The sequence below is a fragment of the Stigmatopora argus genome, chromosome 9 (genome assembly GCF_051989625.1).
Source record: "Stigmatopora argus isolate UIUO_Sarg chromosome 9, RoL_Sarg_1.0, whole genome shotgun sequence".
Classification (NCBI taxonomy): Eukaryota; Metazoa; Chordata; class Actinopteri; order Syngnathiformes; family Syngnathidae; genus Stigmatopora; species Stigmatopora argus.
In genome coordinates, this window is record NC_135395.1 from 15,716,154 (window position 1) to 15,738,239 (window position 22,086).

The 22,086-nt window shown below is 39.1% G+C and overlaps 1 protein-coding gene across 1 annotated transcript in view; it reads right to left on the reverse strand.

Moving 5' to 3' along the window:
- Positions 1–22,086, reverse strand: part of LOC144082296 (teneurin-1-like) — a 138,291-nt gene that overhangs the window by 108,624 nt on the left and 7,581 nt on the right. The window contains exons 2-3 of the mRNA XM_077609342.1: positions 11,957–12,229; positions 6,676–6,996 (exon numbers count right to left, since the gene is read on the reverse strand). Of these exons, the coding sequence (XP_077465468.1) occupies positions 6,676–6,996; positions 11,957–12,173 (538 nt within the window). The 5' untranslated portion in view covers positions 12,174–12,229. The remainder of the gene's footprint in view (positions 1–6,675; positions 6,997–11,956; positions 12,230–22,086) is intronic.

Sequence of the window (22,086 nt, forward strand, 5' to 3'; positions counted from 1 at the left end):
CAAGAGTAAGAAGGGTTATAACAAGATTTCCAAATCCCCTTACGAGTGCCTACAGAACGCATGTTCTCACCCATGTAAAATGGTGTTATAAAAAGATACTTGTGTTTGTCTGTATCAGTGTCGCTTGATTCGATGTTTAATTTTAAAAAAAATCCCACATAAAATTGACGAAAATAATGAAAAACATTAACCCAGCCACTCACAAATAATCAAGGAGTTGGTTGAACATCTGTTTGGATTGACACCACACATTTTATGTGAAACATTGGAAGCGGTTTTGCAATGACCCTGAGAAGTTCAACTGCAACATGATGATTGTTTGAATTCCAGTTTGCTGCCGAAATATAAATATACACTATAGTGCACAAAATACATTGATAAAAGTACTCACTTCTTCCAAAATACCGCAAAACATTTCTCACCAGCATTCTAAACTATTTAAAAAGCATTTTATTTTAAGGCATGATAATCTTGAACAATAATTGGGTGGCCACACTATGGATGGCCTTTGTTCTATAGATCTAATAAATTGCATATATGTGATCTTTTACAAATTTACCACTTCCCCATATTCAAAATTATCTTTACCAATGGGGCAATTTAGTTATGCAACAATATTTCCTCTGCATTCAAAAATACAAAGGCAAACTAAAAAAAATGACTTATGCGAGTGCCCTCCCAATAAATTAGAATACTCAAAATATCAAAGTGATGTGCTAAACCAAACTGCCAAGCCGCATATTATCAAGTATCTTCAGGGAGTTGAGGTTTAGCGTTTAGCACATGCATACATCACATCAATGTCACTTGACAAAAGCATCCCATTTATATTGTTGACAGCACAGCTGAGCCCAAAGTGTGGAAGATGGTGTGTACCCGTATGTTTCAACATGAACACGTGTGTGCAGAGGAAGAGACCCAGGAAAAAAGAAGGAAAGGAAAATAAACATTAGTAAAGAGAGGAAAAAGACTGTTTGGAGGCGGTGCTAAAACCGGACCTGAAGGAATTGACACTTATTTACATATGCAGATTCTCTTGACCCTCAAATCCCTTACCTCATCATGGGAACCAAATTAAAATTCCCCTTATTTAATTTATGTTTACCTTAATCAACCCTAACAAATAATGGGTTTCCCTAAGTCCTATTGTTGAATTTTCAATTAACCATCAAATGTGACAACGGTTGCAAAACAATGCCTGCAGTGAGTCAAAGATGTCCGTCACAGGGCATGGTAATTGAAGTTAATTGCTGTCGAATCTGTTAATTTTCAGTTGCTGTTTGTGTGGGTCATGAAAAAGTAATTGGAATGTTTTACTGAGTGCATTCATTTTCTTCCATCGTATATTAACGGAAGCTCAGTACGTTTATGTTGGTGTATACAGTAATACCTTGAGATACAAGCTGCATGCATTCCGGGACCGATCTCGTATGTTGATTTACTCATATCTCAAATCAACCTTTTCCACAGAAATGAACTAAATACAAATTAATTTGTTCCCACCCTCCGAAATAACACCGAAAAACAGGATGCTCCTATCTCAAAATTTGTCTCGTATCTCAAGCCAAATATTTGCTTGGAATTTTACTCATATTTCAAATTTCTCTTATGTTGGGGCACTTGTATGTCAAGGTATTACTATACTTGCAATGAAACCAGCAGCGCTTGTACTGGTAGATTGTTGGGTATAACTCAGTGGAGCATTATCCATCTACAGCTACCAGAGTGCCGGGTGATGATGACGACAAGAGACTAAACCAACTATGATTATAAATGATTAAAAAAATATTGTCATCCACCCTGAGTTTTTTGTCAGATGAACAGTTCTACATGTTTCTTGCCTATAATATTTATCACAAAACTTACAATGACCTCTAAAATCATTACAAGATGGGAGATGGACCAGCTTTATATGTTCTTCTCTTTGTTTCATACTGCAAGCTATTTTTCATCAATCGAGTTGCATTTTTTTAATGCCTTTCCAAAGAACACACTCATCCAAGCCCATTGCACACACAGCACCCCACAGAAAAGAGTATGTGGGTTTCTGAGAACATGTGTGTGCGTGACCATACATGCACTTCTGTGTCCTCCACCCCCATTTAGCCCCTGTTCTTCACCATAAACCACTCCAAATTTCACTAATCCTTCAGCACACTATCAGGGCTATTGTTTCTTTCAGCTTTCAGTGTTTTTGTGTGTCACCCAACCTGCTCTACGCACATGTTAATACCATAAAAGAGCTTTAAGCTAAAAGTAGTTCAAGGCCCGCTTATGCCATTGTTTGTTTAAAAGCAGCCAGTGTTTAACCTCCTCCACTGTGTAGGTGATTGTAGAGCTATAGCTATAGGAACACTTGGGGAAATTGGCAGGTAGTGGCAAGTTTCTGAGATGTTTCTATCGCAGAGTTTATGTATACAGACAGCCTGTAGGCAGGCAGTGGATAGCATGAAATGAAAGCTGCGACTGATGTTCTGATTCAATGACGTTGCCATGGCAGCAAGATGATAATAGAGTGGTGTGTTTAAAATCGCACACACACAGGGAAAGGCTGAGGGGAGGGGGCAAAAATATAGTCTCTGTCTCTCATATATGAATACAAGAACGAAGAAATGCCCATCAAGGACCAGTGCAGTCCAGTAAACTTTCTTTTGGACCAGTCGATTGTAAAGGGTCATCATTAGAAAAGTCTATTTTTATTTCTTTTTTGACAGCTAGTCAACATGGCTTTGTGATGAAACCACCAATAGAGAAGCAAAAGATCAAATCGCTGCTGCAATCCAACGTATGGTCGAACCACATAAGCCTAGCAGCTACTCCTGGATGCCTGATCGGCAGGTTTAATAAAAACGGTTTCTGGCTGTAGTGGACGGACGGGTTTATAGTGTTTCCCTTGGCCAAGCATGGCACCAAGGTTAAGTTGATCATCTCTCACTCTAGTAAAATAGCCAGGGGAGTCTGTGTACCACTAGATCAACTCTACAACTTAAAGACCCTAAACGTTACAGCTCAGATGATCGATATGGCACTGAGCAATGTTCTTTACGAGCTAATAGACAAATCCATTACTGCAACCCCCCAGGGCCTTGGAAAGGCAAAAAGGGAGTTTGAGCATGTGGCTGTTTGTCCACTGTTGCCACTTAGACTGCCACTCACACAGGCACAGACACATACAATCACACAAGGGAACTTAAAAGATATATCGGATGGAACATGAGCATGTCTGTATGCATGCTTGTATGGTTTGATTGGCACATCTGTAGTTGTCTTTATCTCTAAGAGTGTTGTATATTCATGGCTCACGGAAGTTATCTGGATCGCAGTAATGCCAAAAAGAAGATTTGTGTCTTCAAAAGTAGAAATAGAAAATAGAAAAAGTAAAATCCTTCTCATTCACACTGCTTAACAAGACTTAACTGACATTTCCAGGAATTTTGTAAAAAAAAAAAAAAAAAAAGTGCTCCTAATGCCCTTTACTCGTACAGTTTTCACCTTTTTTGTTTATTCAAACAATATGACAATGGCTAGGAATTCTATGGTTAAGGCAATTTCAAAACCCAGTTTCCTTCAACCATTGGCTCCAATATAGCAGAAGTGGAAAAATGAAACTAGTAAAGTTTATTGATTTGGCATTGAGATGTAGAAAATATGAGAGACACATCACGTTTTAAAAGATAAAATACTCCTGGAAGGAGCCAATCCACATTGGGTGCTCATATTGTAAAAAAGGTAATTGCATTATTTGAAAGAAACTCAGATTTGATGGAATTTGCAGAGGTTTTATAATAAATCTGTTTAGAAAACGAATCATGAAAAGAAAATTGTGTCAAATGCCGAAGGTAGTCTGCACCACGCCAAGGTGTGAGTGCAAAAAGTAGAGTTAAGTGAGTCCATGAAGATAGCCATTAGACTTGACAAATTATGAATAAAAACGGGTCACTTAGCATTGCAAGTGTTGCAACCCATATTCCACAGTAGTGTTTTTCTTCCCCATTTTAGTAATTCAATTCAGTGGCATCAAATGTAGTTGAACTGGTGCAATTTCCTCTTGAATTATATGCCTCAACATGTATTTTAATGCCATTGCATCACATTAATTTTGCTAAAGGGTGCAATCAGAGTGGCACAATTACATAACCAGATGGATGGAAGGACTTTAGCACACCGCTGTATAAATCTACAAACAGTTTCTTACTGGTGATATACAATGTGTTTCAATGAATGCCTAAAGGTTTTTGTTGGCTAAGTGTCTCATATGCGGTTATTAAATAGTTATCCAATCACAGTACACATCACAACACATCTGATAATTCAACAGCAAGGCTTTTTTTCTGGTCATAACATTGTACATGCACTGCGCATGTCCCTGTGTGAGTGTCAGTGATGGACTGTAGCGGAACCTTATTTTGTCTGTTGTGCTGCCAATCAATCTCCTCAACTCCACCACTGCAATCTTTGTCATTAATATAGTGAGGTTCATATTTTCACGAGGTAGTCATGACTTAACTCCTAGCTAGAAAGATACACTGGAATGCTTACAGCCACCTTCAAGGGAGCTATCACAGTTGGGAATACAACTACCAAAGACACATGCGTACATACGTTTTTAAATATTTTTACCCCAATCATACATATAGATATAAAACAATATGTGCATACATCTATTGTATCTTCTGATCTCAATCTTTTGCTTTGTTTCTCCATTTTTCTCAGTACACATGCACCAACAACTCATTTACTGACAAAATTGGTTTGCCACTTTCAATCAGCCGAGGACCAAACGGATTTCTGACAATTTTAACTTGACATCATAAATGGATTTGGGTAGGAGATTGCTGCAGAGACAAAAAAAAGGATGGAAATCTGCTGGACTTAGAATTCACTTGCATTTTGGCAGCAATGTAACATTTCCGATTTTCGGCCCTATACACTTAACTGATCTTATTATTAATATTATTATTTATTTTAGATTAATCCCCCACCCCAATTAGCTCTTACCATTAATATCAAGGCAACCAGAGTATTAGACTTTGTTGTTCAGAAAAGTGTGACATCCAAAATGCATTTCCTATTAGAGGACGTCACACATGGACACACCTGGCCACGTGTCACAGTGAGATGGACAGGAAGTGGATGAGGATGAATGAGAGCAGATGAATAAAGGTTGCCAAGTAACAGATTGCAATTCAAGTGATGGGTGATGTAGGAGTCTAAGTAAGTAGAAGAGACAGACTGAATGTGTCGGATTCAGGAGGTCACTGGACATTTAGTCCTTCATGTGACTTATAAAAACTATGCACTAACCAGATTTTATGATGCACCACAGCAGTTAAGCTAATTGATTTACACATTTCAATCTTCTCTCACCTCTCCCACTTTTACCGCTTTTTGTTCTTATCTTTCGCATGTCTCCCTTTCTATGTTTTTGATCCCAGATAAAGACAGAGTGTCTCATCTCAAATAGTAATGATTTTGCTCTATATGCACACAGCCATCACAAATTGATTGGTGACTAATGCTGCAACCACTTTCACTCCCATACTCGCATTCGCTCCTCTTCCGCTGTGTGATTTTGCATTAGGCAGACTCCATTTTCAATCAGTCATTAAAGTGCACCCTTGGGTGCATCACAAACAAAAACAAGCACAATATAAAATTGTTCCTCTCGAATTTTTACAAAAAAAAATATCGACTCTGCTGCAACACTATTTGTTTAACAGTGTTCTTTTTACCCATTCTTCCAACCTCCCATTCTTTTTTTTATTCAAATTCTAACGACACCATTGTATTACCATTTCTAGTCCTTCATTAACATTTTTGTTTGCACCGTCTCTACATTTTTCCTCTCCTTTTTATTCTTACTTTCTCCTACGTTTATGTTATCCTCAGCCTTTGAATACGTTCCACTTTTTTGCAGCACATAAACAGACAGTGCCCTTGGGGATGAGTTGGAGAGCTCTGTCTTTGTTTGTGCACACCTCTAACTAACTCTCCATCTGCAGGGTGCCAAGCCTGCCAGTGCAAGACAGATAGCTGGCTCAATTCCAAGCTCCTTCCAGTTGGACTCATTTCTTTACCTTAACCTCACAACATCTCCCTTCTTGTAACATAAATACTTCCCTCTGAGGTAAACGGCATCTACCAATAGTTGGTGAAAGATTCATTTTCAAGTGTTAAAAAAAATCTGGAAAAAACTAAGGCCAAATCTCTTAGTTTTCAGTGGCAAGCCAATCGTCTCCAAAAGCAAAGTTCATCATTAGACTTTCCAAAATATCCATCCCTCATCCAAGACCACACCATCCCCAGGTTTAATCTTTGTGCTGGTGGCCAGTGAGATTCTGTATTCTCCCACGTGGAGTCATTAAAGCAACATCAGGTTTTAAAACATTTTCACTATTATATGAGATTAAGGCTGTAACGTAAGCCACAAAAACGGTTTGATGTTTTGGTTTTTCACAAGGATTTATATTCACCTTAGTAAGAAATATGAGGTCTATTGAAAATGCACTTATGGAGAAAATTACAGAAGCTGCTGGTTCTCAGAATGGGCTCCACGGTACTTACATGCACAGTAATGCACCTTCAAAGCTGCACTATGCGTTGCTAAATTTCTATCTCCTCTAGCTTTGATAGACAATCTCCTTATAGAGAGTGAAAAGAGGTTTTATCACTCACCATTATCAGGTTCAGATTTCCTGTCATGCTCCGTGTCAGTGAGAGACAGGGCAGAGTTGGCACGGCTCGTCAGACAAGAGCTCTGCTCAGACTTCAAACCATGCATCCACATGTGCTGTAGGCCATGACCAGGTGAGGGATCCACTTCTGGCTCAGTGTCCACATCTGAACCTACGCCCAAGGAGTAGCCATGACTGTGGATGTGAGCATTGGGTCCAGGGCATAATGCTTCGTCCTTTTCTTGATGCTCATGATGCTGCTTCTTCTGTTGGTGGATGAAATCTGGACTATTCATCTGACCAGCTTTGCAGAAATCTAAATCTACAAAACAATAGATGGAAAGGCAGATTGAGAGCCTGACGGGAGCAAAGCCAGTGATTCTGGAATGTGTTTGTTCTTTGCTTCAGCAGGTTTGCTGACCAGCTGTTCACTTAAGACAAACAAACCACCAGGAAACATACCTTTTCCAATATTCAATATTTTAAAGGGCAAACGATGACCTTTGAGTTCCCCTGCAAATTATCGGGATTAACTATAAGCAAAAAAATAAGACATTTAAGAACAAAACCTTACATATACAAGGAACCGTATTAATGAGAGAAAAAAACAATATCGTCTTTTTATTTGTAATTCTGACAAGTGTATGCATGCTTTTGTCAAACGAATGGCATGATAAAATAATATTGTTGATGTTTTCAAACTTAATAAATCTCTGGTGGCATAATGGAGGAGAGCTTAGCTCATTCTCATATGTTTGGGATCGAGAGTTCCAACCTTCCTGTTCGGATGTTCTCCCATGCCTGCATGGGTTTTCTCTGGGTATAATGGGTTCTTCCCACATCCCAAAAACATGCATGCTAGGCTAGTTGAACCATCTGAATTCTGTGTAAGTGTTAGCGTGAACGGTTGTCCGTCTCCCTCCTTGTGCCCTGTGGTTTGCTAGCAACCAATTCTAGGTGTAACCCACCTACTGCCCATGGTTGGCTAAGAGAGGCTCCAGCCTTGTGTGGATGCACGGAATGCAAAATGACTGAATAAATCTCTGAACTCGATTTTTTATATGTTGCCACAAAATTACTATGATTCACAAAATTGAATGCAGATGAAGAGGAAGGATTTCAAATATAAAAACATTTTGGAGGTTTAAAGGTCGAAATGCTAGCCTTGATTATTCCTAAACTTTAGCTAAGAAACCAGAAACTGTTCCGACTATCTGATATGTGTTATTGAACTTGAGATGTATTGAACCGCTGCTCAAACAGAGCACTGATCTCATCTATATTCTCCTTGGTGGGGTGAAGAGATCAGATAAAGATCAAACCTTATTAATATTGACTCAGACTGAAGGAAAAATTGAGCCTTGCATGCTTTCAAGTATTAGAATGCTCTCCAATCCTGAGAATCAACCCGTTATCTGGGAACATCTGATAAACGGTGTTAGTTCTCTTGTTATACCTCTACTCAATTGAGATGCACTTGTTTTGGGGAAGTTATCTGGTGGGTTAAAAAACATAATTTAAGCAGGTTATGGTGTCAGTGTAAATTAAAAATAATCATGGCATTAATTAAAATCAAAACTTGGCCAAATTGAATAATGTAGATGGCAAATAAATGTATTACAATTCTTATTATTATTTCAATGCTTTATTGGAATTAATAATGCTAAAATTGCCAGTCTCAGAAGACTAGGATTTGGGTTTTTTGTGGTTTTGTTATTTTTTATAAAAGGGGATCCCGGCTGCAACCCCCCGACTGAGTGGCTAGCATGTTGGCCTCACAGTTTTGGGCTCAAGGGTTCAATCCCAGGTTGGTCCTCACTGTGTGGAGTTCATATTTTCTCTCCAGGCTTGCGTGGGCTTTCTCTGGGTACTACGGTTTCCTCCCACATCCCAAAAACATGCAGGATAGGCTAGTTGAACACTCAATTGTCCCCTATTTATAAGTGTGAGCGTGAATGGTTGTCCGTCTTCATGTGCCCTGCGAGTGGCTGGCCACCAATTCAGGGTGTCCCCTGCCTGGTACCCATAGTTAGATAGGGTAAGCTCCAACACCCCCCACAACTCTGGTGAGTAATTGCTATAATAAATGAATGAAAAAAGCTGCTGTTTCTATCACACTACTGTATCCGTTAAAAATAGTACGTTTTTTAAAATTATTTTTCACTGGCTTGATTTTTATTGTCATTGATTTTTTTTACTAGTACAAAGTTTTTTTTCCAGGTATTGCAATATAAATAAAACTTTTTTTGTAGATTAAATTCAAGCATTCTTCTTGGTTTACCCCATTATAGATTGCAGCTAGCAGTCACATAAAGCGTTAACATGGGAGGAAATAGTAATCTTTCCGCTTTGAGTGAACAAGGAATTGGCAAACGGACTCAGAAGTGACGCTAGCTGCTCCTTGTCACAGACCACACGACAAATTTTCATGAAACTTGAGGGGTCTGATTGAAAGCATGGCATTTCATCAATCATTTGAAAATCTTACAGTAATCACTGGCTGCCTACTTCTAGAGGTCTTTCCTTCTCATATATCCTCATTCTTTTCTGGCAGCACTGTGTACTTCCACGACTGTAGAGGTACGAATACGCTGCCTAAATTACGAGCCCTCACAGATGTAATGAACCACTTTGCATTCTTTTGAAGATGGGTGTATGTAGCCTCATAAAGTTTTATTTTGATTTTTAAGCAACCTAATCCATTATAATTTTTCAGAGAAAAATCTATTTGATCTTAACCTTTTTGGAAACCAGGCCTATGCTTTTTTTAATTACAAATTGAAATGAAAGCATTTTCCCATTTTTTGATGAAACAAACTGTCCTGCTGTTAGCACATAATAGCTGACAAAATGAGTTGATCAAATGCATGTATTATTCATATGCCATCTTATGAGGTGGTGTATTTATGATGGATGTGTGGCTGGATAGATAGATGGACAGACAGACTCGTAGATTCATAGATACATATCCAAGTTTGGCCCGTGATCTAACTGAGACAAACACTAACATTTTGCTTGATCATGAGTGCAATTTCCACAATGAGTATAAAGTGAGAAGGACTTGTTCCACTTGATTATGTTTGATTCACTCACTTAAACCTCTCTAAATAGCACCATCTTGCTGTCCAGCTGCTATAATTCAAACGAATGAAGCTAAAGAAGGTTTACTAAAGATGACACACACATCTGCTTTGGGCTCATTTAACACATGTACTGTAGCTATAACCACACAAGGAATGTTTATGTTCATATGTCCTCAAAGAATCAGTAAAGAAACATAATGGGATGAATGAAAACATCCTCCAAAGATAGGATAGATGAACAATCTCATCTCATTTTCTGAACAGCTTCATCCTCATTATGGTCACAGGGGGTGCTGGAGCCTATCCCAGCTGACTCCGGGCCAGAAGCGGGGGACACCCTGAATTGGTGGACAGCCAATCGCAGGGCACAAGGAGACTCGCAAACATTCATGCTAACACTCATACCAAGGGTCAATTTAGAGTGTTCAATCAGCCTACCATGCATGTTTTTGGAATGCGGCAGGAAACCGGAGTACCCAGAGGAAACCCACACAGGCCCGGCGAGAACATGCAAACTCTACACAGGTGGACCGACCTGGACTTGAACCCAGGACCCCAGAGCTGTGAGGCGGATGTGCTAACCACTTGCTCCACCTGGCTGCTGGATGAACAATACGGTTTAAAAATAATGACCTTTACTTAAAATCATATGCACTGTATAAAATAAATTTATGCCGTAATTAAACTTTAAAAGACTCTACAGTGGTATAATAATTAACAGCAATAACAAGTGTTTTGCACAGTCCTAATAGTATGTAAATTAATCCTATGAAAATGTGAATAAGGCTCTTTGCCTAATCTAAGATTGCATTTAATCACGGTGAAGTGTAAACAACGCAAATGTACATTTTGCTTAAATTTTCCTTTCATTCAAAAAGTAATCAAAACAAAACCGATTATGGTCAGTGATGATTTTGTGTTATGCTGACTTGACACAAAGGAAATCATTGTGGTCAGCAGCCGTATTTACTGGCACAGAATCTGATAAAGCTTCTTGCTTGACCTCAGCATTTCATACCTACCACATATTTCTCCCTTGGAAGACTGGGTGGTATGTACTTTTAATGTTACAAAAAGTGACAACAGAAAATAGAAAAATGAAAAGGAAAGAGAGGCAGCCACACATGACAGAAAATGCAAATAATATGCTTGGGGAATAGGATGAATTGCCTGATCCTTGTCATCCATTAAAAATATCACTGGAAGTGATGCCCCTCTTAACAGTTGGTTACTTAGGTAGGCTATCAACTCTGTTGCCCAAAGATGAACAGATGTGCTTCATATCAGCGGCTGTCATTGACATTTGAAAGGCTGCTTTGGGGGGATCTTTGCACCTCACCATATGACGTTGATGCATATCATCAGCATCAAATGGTGAGGAATGGATGTTTTTTTCTTTAAAAAAAAGAGATAAAAATTAAAACATACAAACACTGGCAAACATCAACCATAGATATCGGCCAACGTGGGTGGTTGCATTTTGACAAATATGACCAAATAACAGTAGGCAGTTTTTAATGTATGTAATCTTGGGAAAACTCTTCCAAATAATTGTAAAGATTTTGGATGGGTAATGTTGCTTGATAGTATGTTGTGATGGTGTCGGAGAAAAGCAGGGCATTAGGGTGGCAGGGAGTTCATCTATTGATCACCATGAACCCTAGACAGCAGCACACTCCTGATGAGGTACAGCTTCTCTCTTAACACCATGCATGACCTGCATAAAGGCCATCCATCACAGCACGCACTGGCCCATTTCTCCTGTCATCGGCAGGGAAGAATTTCTCAGTGTGTATGTGTCAGCATTACCTCATGCGTGCGTGTGTGTGTGTGTGTGTGTGTGTGTGTGTGTGTGTGTGTGTGTGTGTGTGTGTGTGTGTGTGTGTGTAATGAAGGGTGGTGTTTCACCCCAGGTGAGGGCAAAGAGGATCGAGGCTGACCCAGTTTAGCTGTGGGAGGGAAATATTACCTCCATGGAGGAGAGGTAATTGGCTGCCTCCGACTGTCCTTCTGTCTCATTGTACAATGTAATAGGTAATTCACAGAGGTCCGTTTAAGAACCTGTGAGTAAGTGTGTGTGCGTAGGTGTGTGTGTGTGCCTTTTTTTACTCTAGAGCCAGCTCCACTGAAGCTTTCAGTTTGCATTTGCAGGTAAAATACATGCTGTACCTCTCTACATGCCTTGGGCACTTGGCATACCTGGCTGGGTTTGGTTGTAGTTGTTCTGTCTTTCACGGTGGGATCCAAGTGTGAGGCGTAGCTCATGCGTGTAGTCAGGCAGGGTTTCACGTGAGGTGTAAGAGCGGTGGTGGGCGCGGCCGTCCTCGCTCTCATCAGACGAACTAGTGTAAGACATCTCCATTTCATGGCGGCCCTTAGACAGCGGCTGGTAGGGTTTACTGTCCATCTCCTCCATGGCTTGAAGGGCATCCACTTAATCACTCAGCACAGCCACAAAGGAGAATACAGACTCTGTGAATGTGAGGTGGGAGGGTAGAAGTGAGTAAAGGTGAGAGAATGGAAAGGACAACAAAGAGGAAAAAGGGTTAACGGGTGCAGATAGATAAAAAAAAATAATTCAAAAAAAATGCACTGGCTTGAAGAGGAAAGCGAGAGGAAAATAGTACCAAGTACAGCTATAGAGTATAGTATAATAGAGTAAGCACAGCCCGGCGGATGAATGGTTAGCATGTCAGCCTCACAGTTTTGGGGTCCACAGTTCAAATCTAGGTCAGTCCTCCCTGTGTGGAGTTTGCATGTTCTCTCCAGGCCTGTGTGGGTTTTCTCCAGGTACACCAGTTTCCTCCCACATTCGAAAAACATGCATGGTAGGCTGGTTGGACACTGAATTGCCCCAAGGTATGACTGGGAGTGTAACTGCCCTGCGATCAGCTGGCCACCGAATAAGCGTGTCCCCTACATCCGGCCTGAAGTCAGCTGGGATGGGCTCACACGCCTGACCGTTTCCCGCTCGGTGGCCGTGTGATTGTGGGTGTGAGATGGTTGTCAGTCTCACTGCGTGCCATGCAACTGACTGGCGACCAGTCAGAGGAGTCGTCTGCCTTTTGCTCCAAGTCAGCTGGGATAGGCTCCGGCAGCCCCCACAATCCTTGTGAGAAAAAGTGGTATGGAAGATGAATGACTGAAAGTGTGTCATTGAAGAATGCTAGAGAAAATGATCGGTCATATTACTGTTTATGGAGAGAATTTAGCCTCCTTGATATTTCACACCAAAGGTTACTTCCAAATCAATATATGCAGAATGGACTGCAACCTTGTTCGAATGCATTGGATAAAAAGTTGTCCAGAACGGATGTTCTAGTTTTATTAGTGGTTTTCCATTATATCTGCTACTTCAAAATTAATTTTAGTCCCTCTTACAGAGAACTACTGACATGTTCCAAAAATATGTTGCTGAATCTCTATTATTAAGAAACTCAGTGACTGTCATTATGCAATTGCATAATGATGAAACACTTATAAACCATAGAGTCATTGCCCTGCTAATTTGAGTCATGTTAAGTGACTTCTTTCAGCTCCTTTCAATTACTGCAGTCGTGTTTCTCATCCCACGACATTGAAATGTTCTGCAATGTGTTTTAATATAAAAACTAATGATTTATTAAAGCCGTGAGTGACAACACTGCATATGCAATTAGAAAATGCATTCATTTTCACCAGTTGCAGTGGCATATTTACATGAGAAAAAATGATGGCATGCAAACCATTATGGCAATATGCTACTTTGCAGAAATGCTGATTGTTTTTAATACACCGATATTAAGAGTTGCGTGAACTACAGAGATAAGTAGGAAGTCAGTGTAAAATGTCACAATAATTATTCTTTTCAGACAAAGCAAGATTGTCATTATTTTACTGAAATTGTTTGAACGAAAAACATCAGCAACAACAGCCCCTCCACTACAGGAAAAGGAAGAATGATGGAATGATTCCCCTCGAACCCTTAAAAGTTTGGCATATTTATTAATTAGCATTGCATTATCCATATAAACCCCACTGTGAAAAAAAACTAATACAAAAAAAACTGTCCAACTGTCTGGATGAGGTGGGTCGTAGCATCCCTAATGCAAAGTCACCGCTGATTAGCTTTCAGGTACAATGCCCAATCTGAAGTATTTCCAGCAGACATAAAGCTTCTAAATGGAGCTTGAGAGGGTCATTGCTCATAGAGACAAAGTGCTATGGTATTGACCTCTTCAGGGAGTCCTGTAGTCCATATATCAAAGCTATTAGTGTGCCTGCTCAATACCTCAGAGATATGTATGCAGCAAAGGGTGATCACCGCCAGTCTGATACAATATAAGTATACAGCTGACCTTTCTAACAATACAATAATGCGTTTATTCTACTATAAAGACACTTTCTCTTGATTTCATGCTCAGACTTCTCATTTCACCTACACATGTCAACAAGGAAAAGTTAGGATCGTAGTCCTGCACTCATGAATGCCAGCTCACACTTTAATAAAGTACAAAATTAACCTGAACCTTTCTTACCCATTCATCCCACACGCAACAACACCACCCTGGTCACATAATTGTAAGTCAAGTTATTGATACAATCTCTGCAACTCTCCTGTGTTCTACTGTTATTTTTCACCATTCTTAATAAGAAGAAGCATGTAACAATGCATTAACCTAGTTAAAATTACTTTCCTAATTTATTGATCGAATATAGGGTTTGGTTTAGTGAAGGTTTTCACATTGGGCATGATGTGGAAGCCCAAAATTGTGCCTGCCAAATGACGCCTGGAGGTGCATTAAAATTGATTTTGGGCTACATTCGTCAATGTGTTTAAATCAGAACAGGCACTGAGTTATGCACATTTTTTGGCTATGTGGATCCTCCCATCCAATTAAGCCTGTAATGTAAGCAATTTTATGCCAAATAAACACTTTGGCACAACTGTAGCAACTTTAAAATGTATATATTCCCTTTAAAATGTAGCTTTCTGGGCATTCATAACCTAAATACATTTAGTCTAATGCATTTTGTCTGTAGAGTAAGTCCACCATCCTGTGACAGTAAACATGGTATATTGTACTTGTCTAAGGCAAAGGTGTGAAACTACAAGCTCTCATATCGGTCTGTCCAGTTTATTTTGGGGCAAAAAAGTTAACTTTCTGTCACCCATTGATGACCATAGATGTTCATTCCATTTTGACTGGGAGAGGGGAATGGGCAAACGTCCATTCAAAATTGATTGGACATCTAGCACCGTCAATGTCACTGAAAGATGAGAATTCACGGCCAGTTTAAGTGAACTGGACATCAATCATTGTCAACGATAACACACACAGCATCATTTTCTATTGGTTTTGGGGGAATTTCTTTTTATTCATTGGTCACTTTCTGTTCATTTTTGGACATTTTCTGTTGTTCTGTAGTTTGGGGTATTTTAAGGTTACCTGTTAACTCTTTGGCTGCCATTGATGTTGCCATTTTCACTACAAAGAACGAAGAAACATGACTCCAGATAAGAAATTGAGCGCAGTGCAATAGCGCACACACAATTACACACCTCACAAAATTCTGTTTTTCTGGTGGCTGCGTCCAAAAAATAAAAGCATCTGATTCCGTACGTAATATATGAATCATCTACAAAGTGCCTGACAGTCAGAACAACTCCACGAGCCAGATCAGACCCCCCAACAGGCCTTCGGTTTGACACCTCTGGTCTAGATTCAGTTCATACGGTACCACAGTCACCACACACAACTAACAAAACTATTAAAAAAATATATCAAACTGTCAAAATGGGTTTTTGAAAAGATTAAATAAGAACCAAAGCTACTTTGCCTACAGTTTTCCGATGCCTGTGGTGGTTACAGGTCATTTAAATTTACACCGCGAAAAGAATGAAAGATAATTAACACACAGTAAATTATACAACACACCGGCCAACAGTGTGCACAATATCTTAGCTCAAAGATGCAATTTAGCACACCCTATTTATGATTTAAGTAATTCCAGCTCCATAGCATCTGATTATTGTTTCCCTGAAAGAACTGTAAAATAAGCTGTTATCGTGACACGCTTCCTTTTTTATTGGCAAGACCTATTGTGCGAAATCAAAGCCCACTATTATCTCTGCTGCTTTGTCAGGATGGGGTTGACTCATGTCACCTTCTCTTTGGTATAGTGAGTAGTGAGTATACATTACCCGTGAGCTCTGAGCTTGCTGCAGGCACTGACTGCCGTCTGTCTCCGCAGAGGCCCTCTGTCCTGTTTAATGTCTGTCACACACTCACATGCATGAATGAAGGCAAGAAATCACGCACGGTGTCAACCACAATGTTGACCATCCTGTGAGCACAATGAAGCAACACATAGTTATTCCAGATCTTTTTTGTTGTGCAATCTTATTTTTGGTTATAATACACCTCCTTTTCCCTTTTGTCTTGTTATATTAGTGGCCAAAACAGTAGGTCATCTGTTTCCACGAGAGCCTATATTTTGCATTCTCTTCTCTAAGACAAACGACTAACATTTTATCACAGCATCAATCCATTTTCCCATTGGTCTTCCTCTCTTTTAAAAAAATTGAAAACAAACCACACAGGAGAACTGAGAAGTATAATTACTCGTTTGTGTCAATGATATATTTAAAATGTACTATGACAATATAGGTTTTGCAATTATTGTCTTTCAACTCATTTATATAGTGCATTTCATTTAAATTTAATGAGTGTTTTTATTTTTCTGTTTTATTAAAGCTTTATGAAGCATTTTATGGCATGCTGTGTGTATTTTAAACTAAATGTACAACAAAATTAAATACAGTGCTTGTATATTTCTATATTAATGCATACAGTTTACATCTCGGTAATAGAATGAATGCTAATAGATCAATGCAAAATCCCTCTGTTAATTCAAACAAGGTTTGGCCCACAGTTTACATCTCAGTAGTAGAATGGATGCTAATAGTAGATCAATGCAAAATCCCTATGATATTTCAAACAGGGTTTGGCCCACAATTGAAATACAAATCACTTTAAATAATGACTACAAATGCTTAAAATCATGCTACAACACCTCGAAGAGATGAAGGTGCAGACAGCAGGAGTTCTACATTCACACCAATATGACAGAAACTGAAATAATAAATTGTGAGTGAACAAAACAACAGTCATCATTACTAGTCAATTGTACTTATTCATTGTTGCAGTTATAATACCAACGATTGATGAAAGGACAATTATTAATGGAGAAATAAATCAAAAAGTTATATTTTGAATAAGAATTTAAGTTTTCTGTTGTACTGTGTTGCTTAGGCAACTCCTGTACACAACAGTTAAAGCTCAAAATAGTTTTTTTAGGCTGGGCAACATGGTCAAAATTTGAATCGCATTCAGGAGAGATTTTTGAGATTTATCTTTCCTTTTTTTCATTCTAAAGTGTTCTATAGCACACTGAGTTGCAAGCGCAACAATACAAAAAAAGAAGTCATTGAACAACAGAATAATGTCTCAAGATGACAAGGTATGTTCTGGAAAAGGACAGTCAAAGTTCCAACTCAACCAAGTTGAAATGCTGAAGCATTGTGTTTTTATCGGTGCCAATCATTCATTTAATGCATGAGTGTTTAAAATGTTTGGGGGTTTTTTTTGTTAAATAAAAATATGAAAGAAAAAAGTAGTTTTTGTGTGGCATTAGCTTTCGCAGACTCACTTTGTTTATTCTTGAGATTTTCCAGATCACACCAAATTTTATGATCAATTAATGCTGTAACTAACAAGAGTTTATATTTGTTATGCTGAAATTTTATAGCGCAGTCTACACAAGCGGCAGCCAAGTAAAACAAGAACAATTCAATGCTTTGAATAAACATTTTAAATTAATATGCAACAAAGTTTGGGTCAGCACGGTGGCCTCAACAACTATTGTAGTTTCTTATAAGGCAGCCCCTTTGGAAAATTAATTACCCACCCACCCCTGGTTTACATGCCCTCCCTCACCTTTTTCCCTCTTATGCTGCACTCGCTCTCCTACCTTATGTGCTCTACAGCCTCGATCCCCTTCTCCAAGGCCTGTGCATTTAGAGACGTAAGCTTGCTGGTGGGGGTTATTCCCTCTAATTCTTGCCCACAGCGGGGTGCCCATTATGGGGCTTGATTCTTGGTTTTGATGTGAAAATCTAGAGGTTGTTTCCTAGAGCCAAGCTCTCTTCAAACAAGACACATGGGACTTTTTGGAGGACAAGTCAGCATGTGGCACCTTAGAACAACACCAAAATCGAAGGTTGAAGTCAACCAACTCAGTCTTGTTCCTATTCATCGAAAACAGTGCAGTACTAGGAAATGTTAGCAAAGGTTTATATAACTAACTGTCTTACAGTTAACACCAACACCTTTATCAAAACCTCACAACTAAGATTTATTATATCTTTCTAATCACCCTTCACTACATGATGTATATATAGCATGGGAATACTGATTGTTCCCTCAGTGCAATATGTATTTTCACTGAATGCATTGCTCTAGGTTTTATTGAGAAGAAACAAAGGGCTAGTTTTCTGGAGTGTTTTTGTTTCATCTTAAAGGGACGTGCATTCTTGATATAAATGTGACATTCATGTGCACTTTAACCTATTTCTCCAGCAACCCCCATTTCTAAAAGTCAATTTTAAAGTTTCAAAAGCATTGTGACTACTTCCAAAAATGTAAAAGCATTGGTCTTTCATTCATTTTCTGAGCCGCTAAAACCCAGAAAGGTCGCAAAGGGTGCTGGAGACTAACTCGGCCAACAACGGGCAGTTGGCGCAGTATACCCTGAATTGGTTGCTAGCCAACAACCAAGCATGCACACAGTATTACATGGGGACAATTCTGGAGTCTTCCATCAGCAGTTTTAGGGATGCGGGATCAAACTGAAGAAAAATAATGGGGAGGAAATGCAAACTCCAGGTTTTGAACCTTTGATCTCAGGACTGTGAGCTAGACGTGCTATCCAGTCTTACACCATGCGTTTAATATTAGATGGACTTTTAAAACCCTCTCCGTACTATCATTTAACTCAAAAGGTCGACACTGTCCCAAAGTGGTCAGTGAAATACCCTCTAAATGTGACTTGCCTTTTAGTTCTCTTCATTTTAGGTTTGTACTATTATTCCTACATGAGAACATTTTCTGGCAGATCCAAGCCATGATGTGGTTAATCCATGATAGTCGATCCCCAAAGTGGAGAGTTATTACTGTATTGGAAAATAATAAAAAAACATTCACAATGTCATCCTTTATAAACTATTGTTTCTCTGGCCCACTCCTGGTGTCTACATTTATGGTGTCATGGTTTATAGCCCATTTCATCATCTTATAGCGACTAAGGAAGTGATCTTATCCCTTGCAAGATATAGTATGTAATATTCATGAATTTAAATGATTAATGAATCCCAAGTTGCTGTATTAACCACAGAGCAGTCATATTTGTTTAGCAGAGAAATATAACATTATTGATAGACTAGTGTCGCAACTTACAGGGAAAAAAAGATGAACCATGAAGCCTTAGCATTTGAAGCGCATCTCAAGAGGACCTACTAATGGACCTCAACTGTATCAAAGTCATTTCAGTTCTAATTTACATTAGATCTATAATTCATCTGTGTGTAATGAACTCCTCTGCGCTCAATTTTAAATAACCACACAAAGTGTACTGCATGCCTCACATTACAGCCCTGTGCTGGCAAAATACTAGAACCCTCCCACATTCACCTATAGCCATTGTTTAACTATTCTTTCTTCTTTGTCTCATAACACATACTCTTCATGTACACGCACACAAATTCCTGAGGGACTTAGCAAATCCATCGATATACAGTTGCAACAAAATTGGACCCTTCACAGACTTGATTCACTCTTGTCCATCACGAATAATCAATGACAAATATATGCTCCTTTTGTAAATCTGCTTGGAGCAGTGATCAATGCTGTCATGCAAGTTTGAATAGAATTAACATTGCAAATCAGCTCAGGGTTGCAGTCTGTAAAAGTTCATGCTACCCTGGTAGAGATGGCCGTGCAAGTAGTAATATGACAAATCCGTTCCAATTATCAACAGATGTTTTGAAATTGTGATGTTGGAGAAGGGAGCAATCAAATCGAAAAGGAGAGGCAAGTGAAGAAGAGGCCTGGAAAAGCAGGGAAATCGGAATAAATAAATAAGAAAAGGGGGGGTTAAAGTGGAGCAAAAATTTTCAGCTCCTCCGATGCTCTACAGCAGCTGGATTTCAACCACATTTTTATAATAGTGAGAAAGTTTTATTTTCATAACATATTGGAGACCCTGTGAAAGGGACCTTCTACTTCATGTGTTAGCTCTGGCCTTTGCACATTTCACTGAAGCTTGTTTGCACAAACTAATCCTCCTCAGTAGAGTGGCCAGAGGAGTAACAAAAAAAGAAACACTGAGAAATCGACTGGTGCTAAAGCAAGACTTTCTCAGAAACATAAATATAAAGTTGTGAAGTGTCCATGTTGTTTGCAGGCTTTGTATTCCAAGTATGCAACCAATGTACACAAAATGAGATTACTCTAGATCAGGGTTTCCCAACCACTGTGCCAACACACAATGGTGTGCCATGGGAAATTACAAGTCATACATTGTAATATTCCAAGATTGAAATTGAACTGTTATGAAGCTATATTCAAAATATGACAAGCATTAAATTATAGATTACACTATTACAAGAATCAATTGTTAACCGGTCCAAAATCAAATTATTTAATTAATATAGGAGTTGAGGTTTTACTTTAAAGCAGTATTATAATACCACTTTATTGAATGTGATGTATATATTATGTTTGAGTTGCATGAGAAACAGGCGCGTCACCGATGTTTTGTTCACATAGCAAACATTTTTTTACTGAGAAGGAGACAGTTAGCACAATCAATTGAAAAATATACAAGTCTATCCTGAAATATAAGAAAACCCTAAGAGCCATTTATGCACACTCATCTGGAAAGATTTACGCTAGCTGAAGAGACATAAATTCTTACAATGACCATTGGCAATTCACCTAAGCCCTCTTGTAACAGTAAAAAGACAGATAATACAGTACTATAAAGCCTGCTTACACAAACAAACAAATCATGTTTGATCAATAAGTTCTTTATTTAAAAAATGAGCTAGTTAATGTATAAAAGAAAACATTCTACTGTCATTTCTTTTCCCCTCAGTTATAGCTGTGCTTACTTGCAGCATGGACAGGCACAACTGACTCACAGATATCGTCAGGATCGAAAGAGAGATTTTTTTTGGGGGGGGGGGACAAATGCTAAAATGCTCAGTAAAATAAAATATACTGTAGCTTCTGGACACAGTGACAATGGAAAGACGTTAGAAAGAAATGTCAAAATCTGCTGAGTGTTGCATGAAGTGATGGACTTTTAATTGTTGCATCAGAGCCAGATATCAATGGCCCACAGCTCTCCCATCATGTTCTTGTGCTTTCATAGTTGACCAAGCCTGAAATATTTCTCTGATAACGCTATGTTCACCAACCATACACAATCCAAAACTGTGTAACACTTGAATCATTTATCAAATCTGTTTCCAGTAATTAAAAACACACTACAAGCAGGAGAGGCGGCCCGGTGGCACGGGTGGTGAGCACGTCGGCCTTAAAGCTCTGGGGTACTGGGTTCAAGTCCAGTTCGGTCCACCTGTGTGGAGTTTGCATATCCTCCCTGGGCCTGTGTGGGTTTCCTCCAGGTACTCCGGTTTCCTCCCACATTCCAAAACATGCATGGTAGGCTGATTGGACATTCTAAATTGCCCCTAGGTATGGGTGAGAGTGTGCATGGTTGTCCATCTCCTTGTGCCCTTCAATCGGCTGGACACCGAATTAGAGTGTCCCCCGCCTCTGGCCCGAAGACAGCTGGTATTGTCTCCAGCGCCCCCCGCGACCCTAATTAGGATAAAGCGGTTCAGAAAATGAGATGAGAGAAGCAGGAGACCTACAAGTGTCATTAAATCAATTCAATTCCACGTTATTTACTACATACTGCCAAAACAAAACAGTAGTCATCACAGGGCACTTTACGTATGCTGATGAAGGATCACATGTCTCACTTAAAAGGTCATCATATAATCCCACGGGCAAAAAAAATTAAAAGTGTTTTTCTGTAGTGTTTAGATACAATCTTTGTGTGCATACGACTGCACAAGCCTCAACATTGATACACCTTAGCTTACCAAACGCAGGTGACGTGACGAAAGACTGGTGGATGATGGCTAAAGACAGACGGAACCCAACATTTTGGCAAAAGCCAAGGACAATTGCATTTATTTTATTGTTCCAAAGAAAATA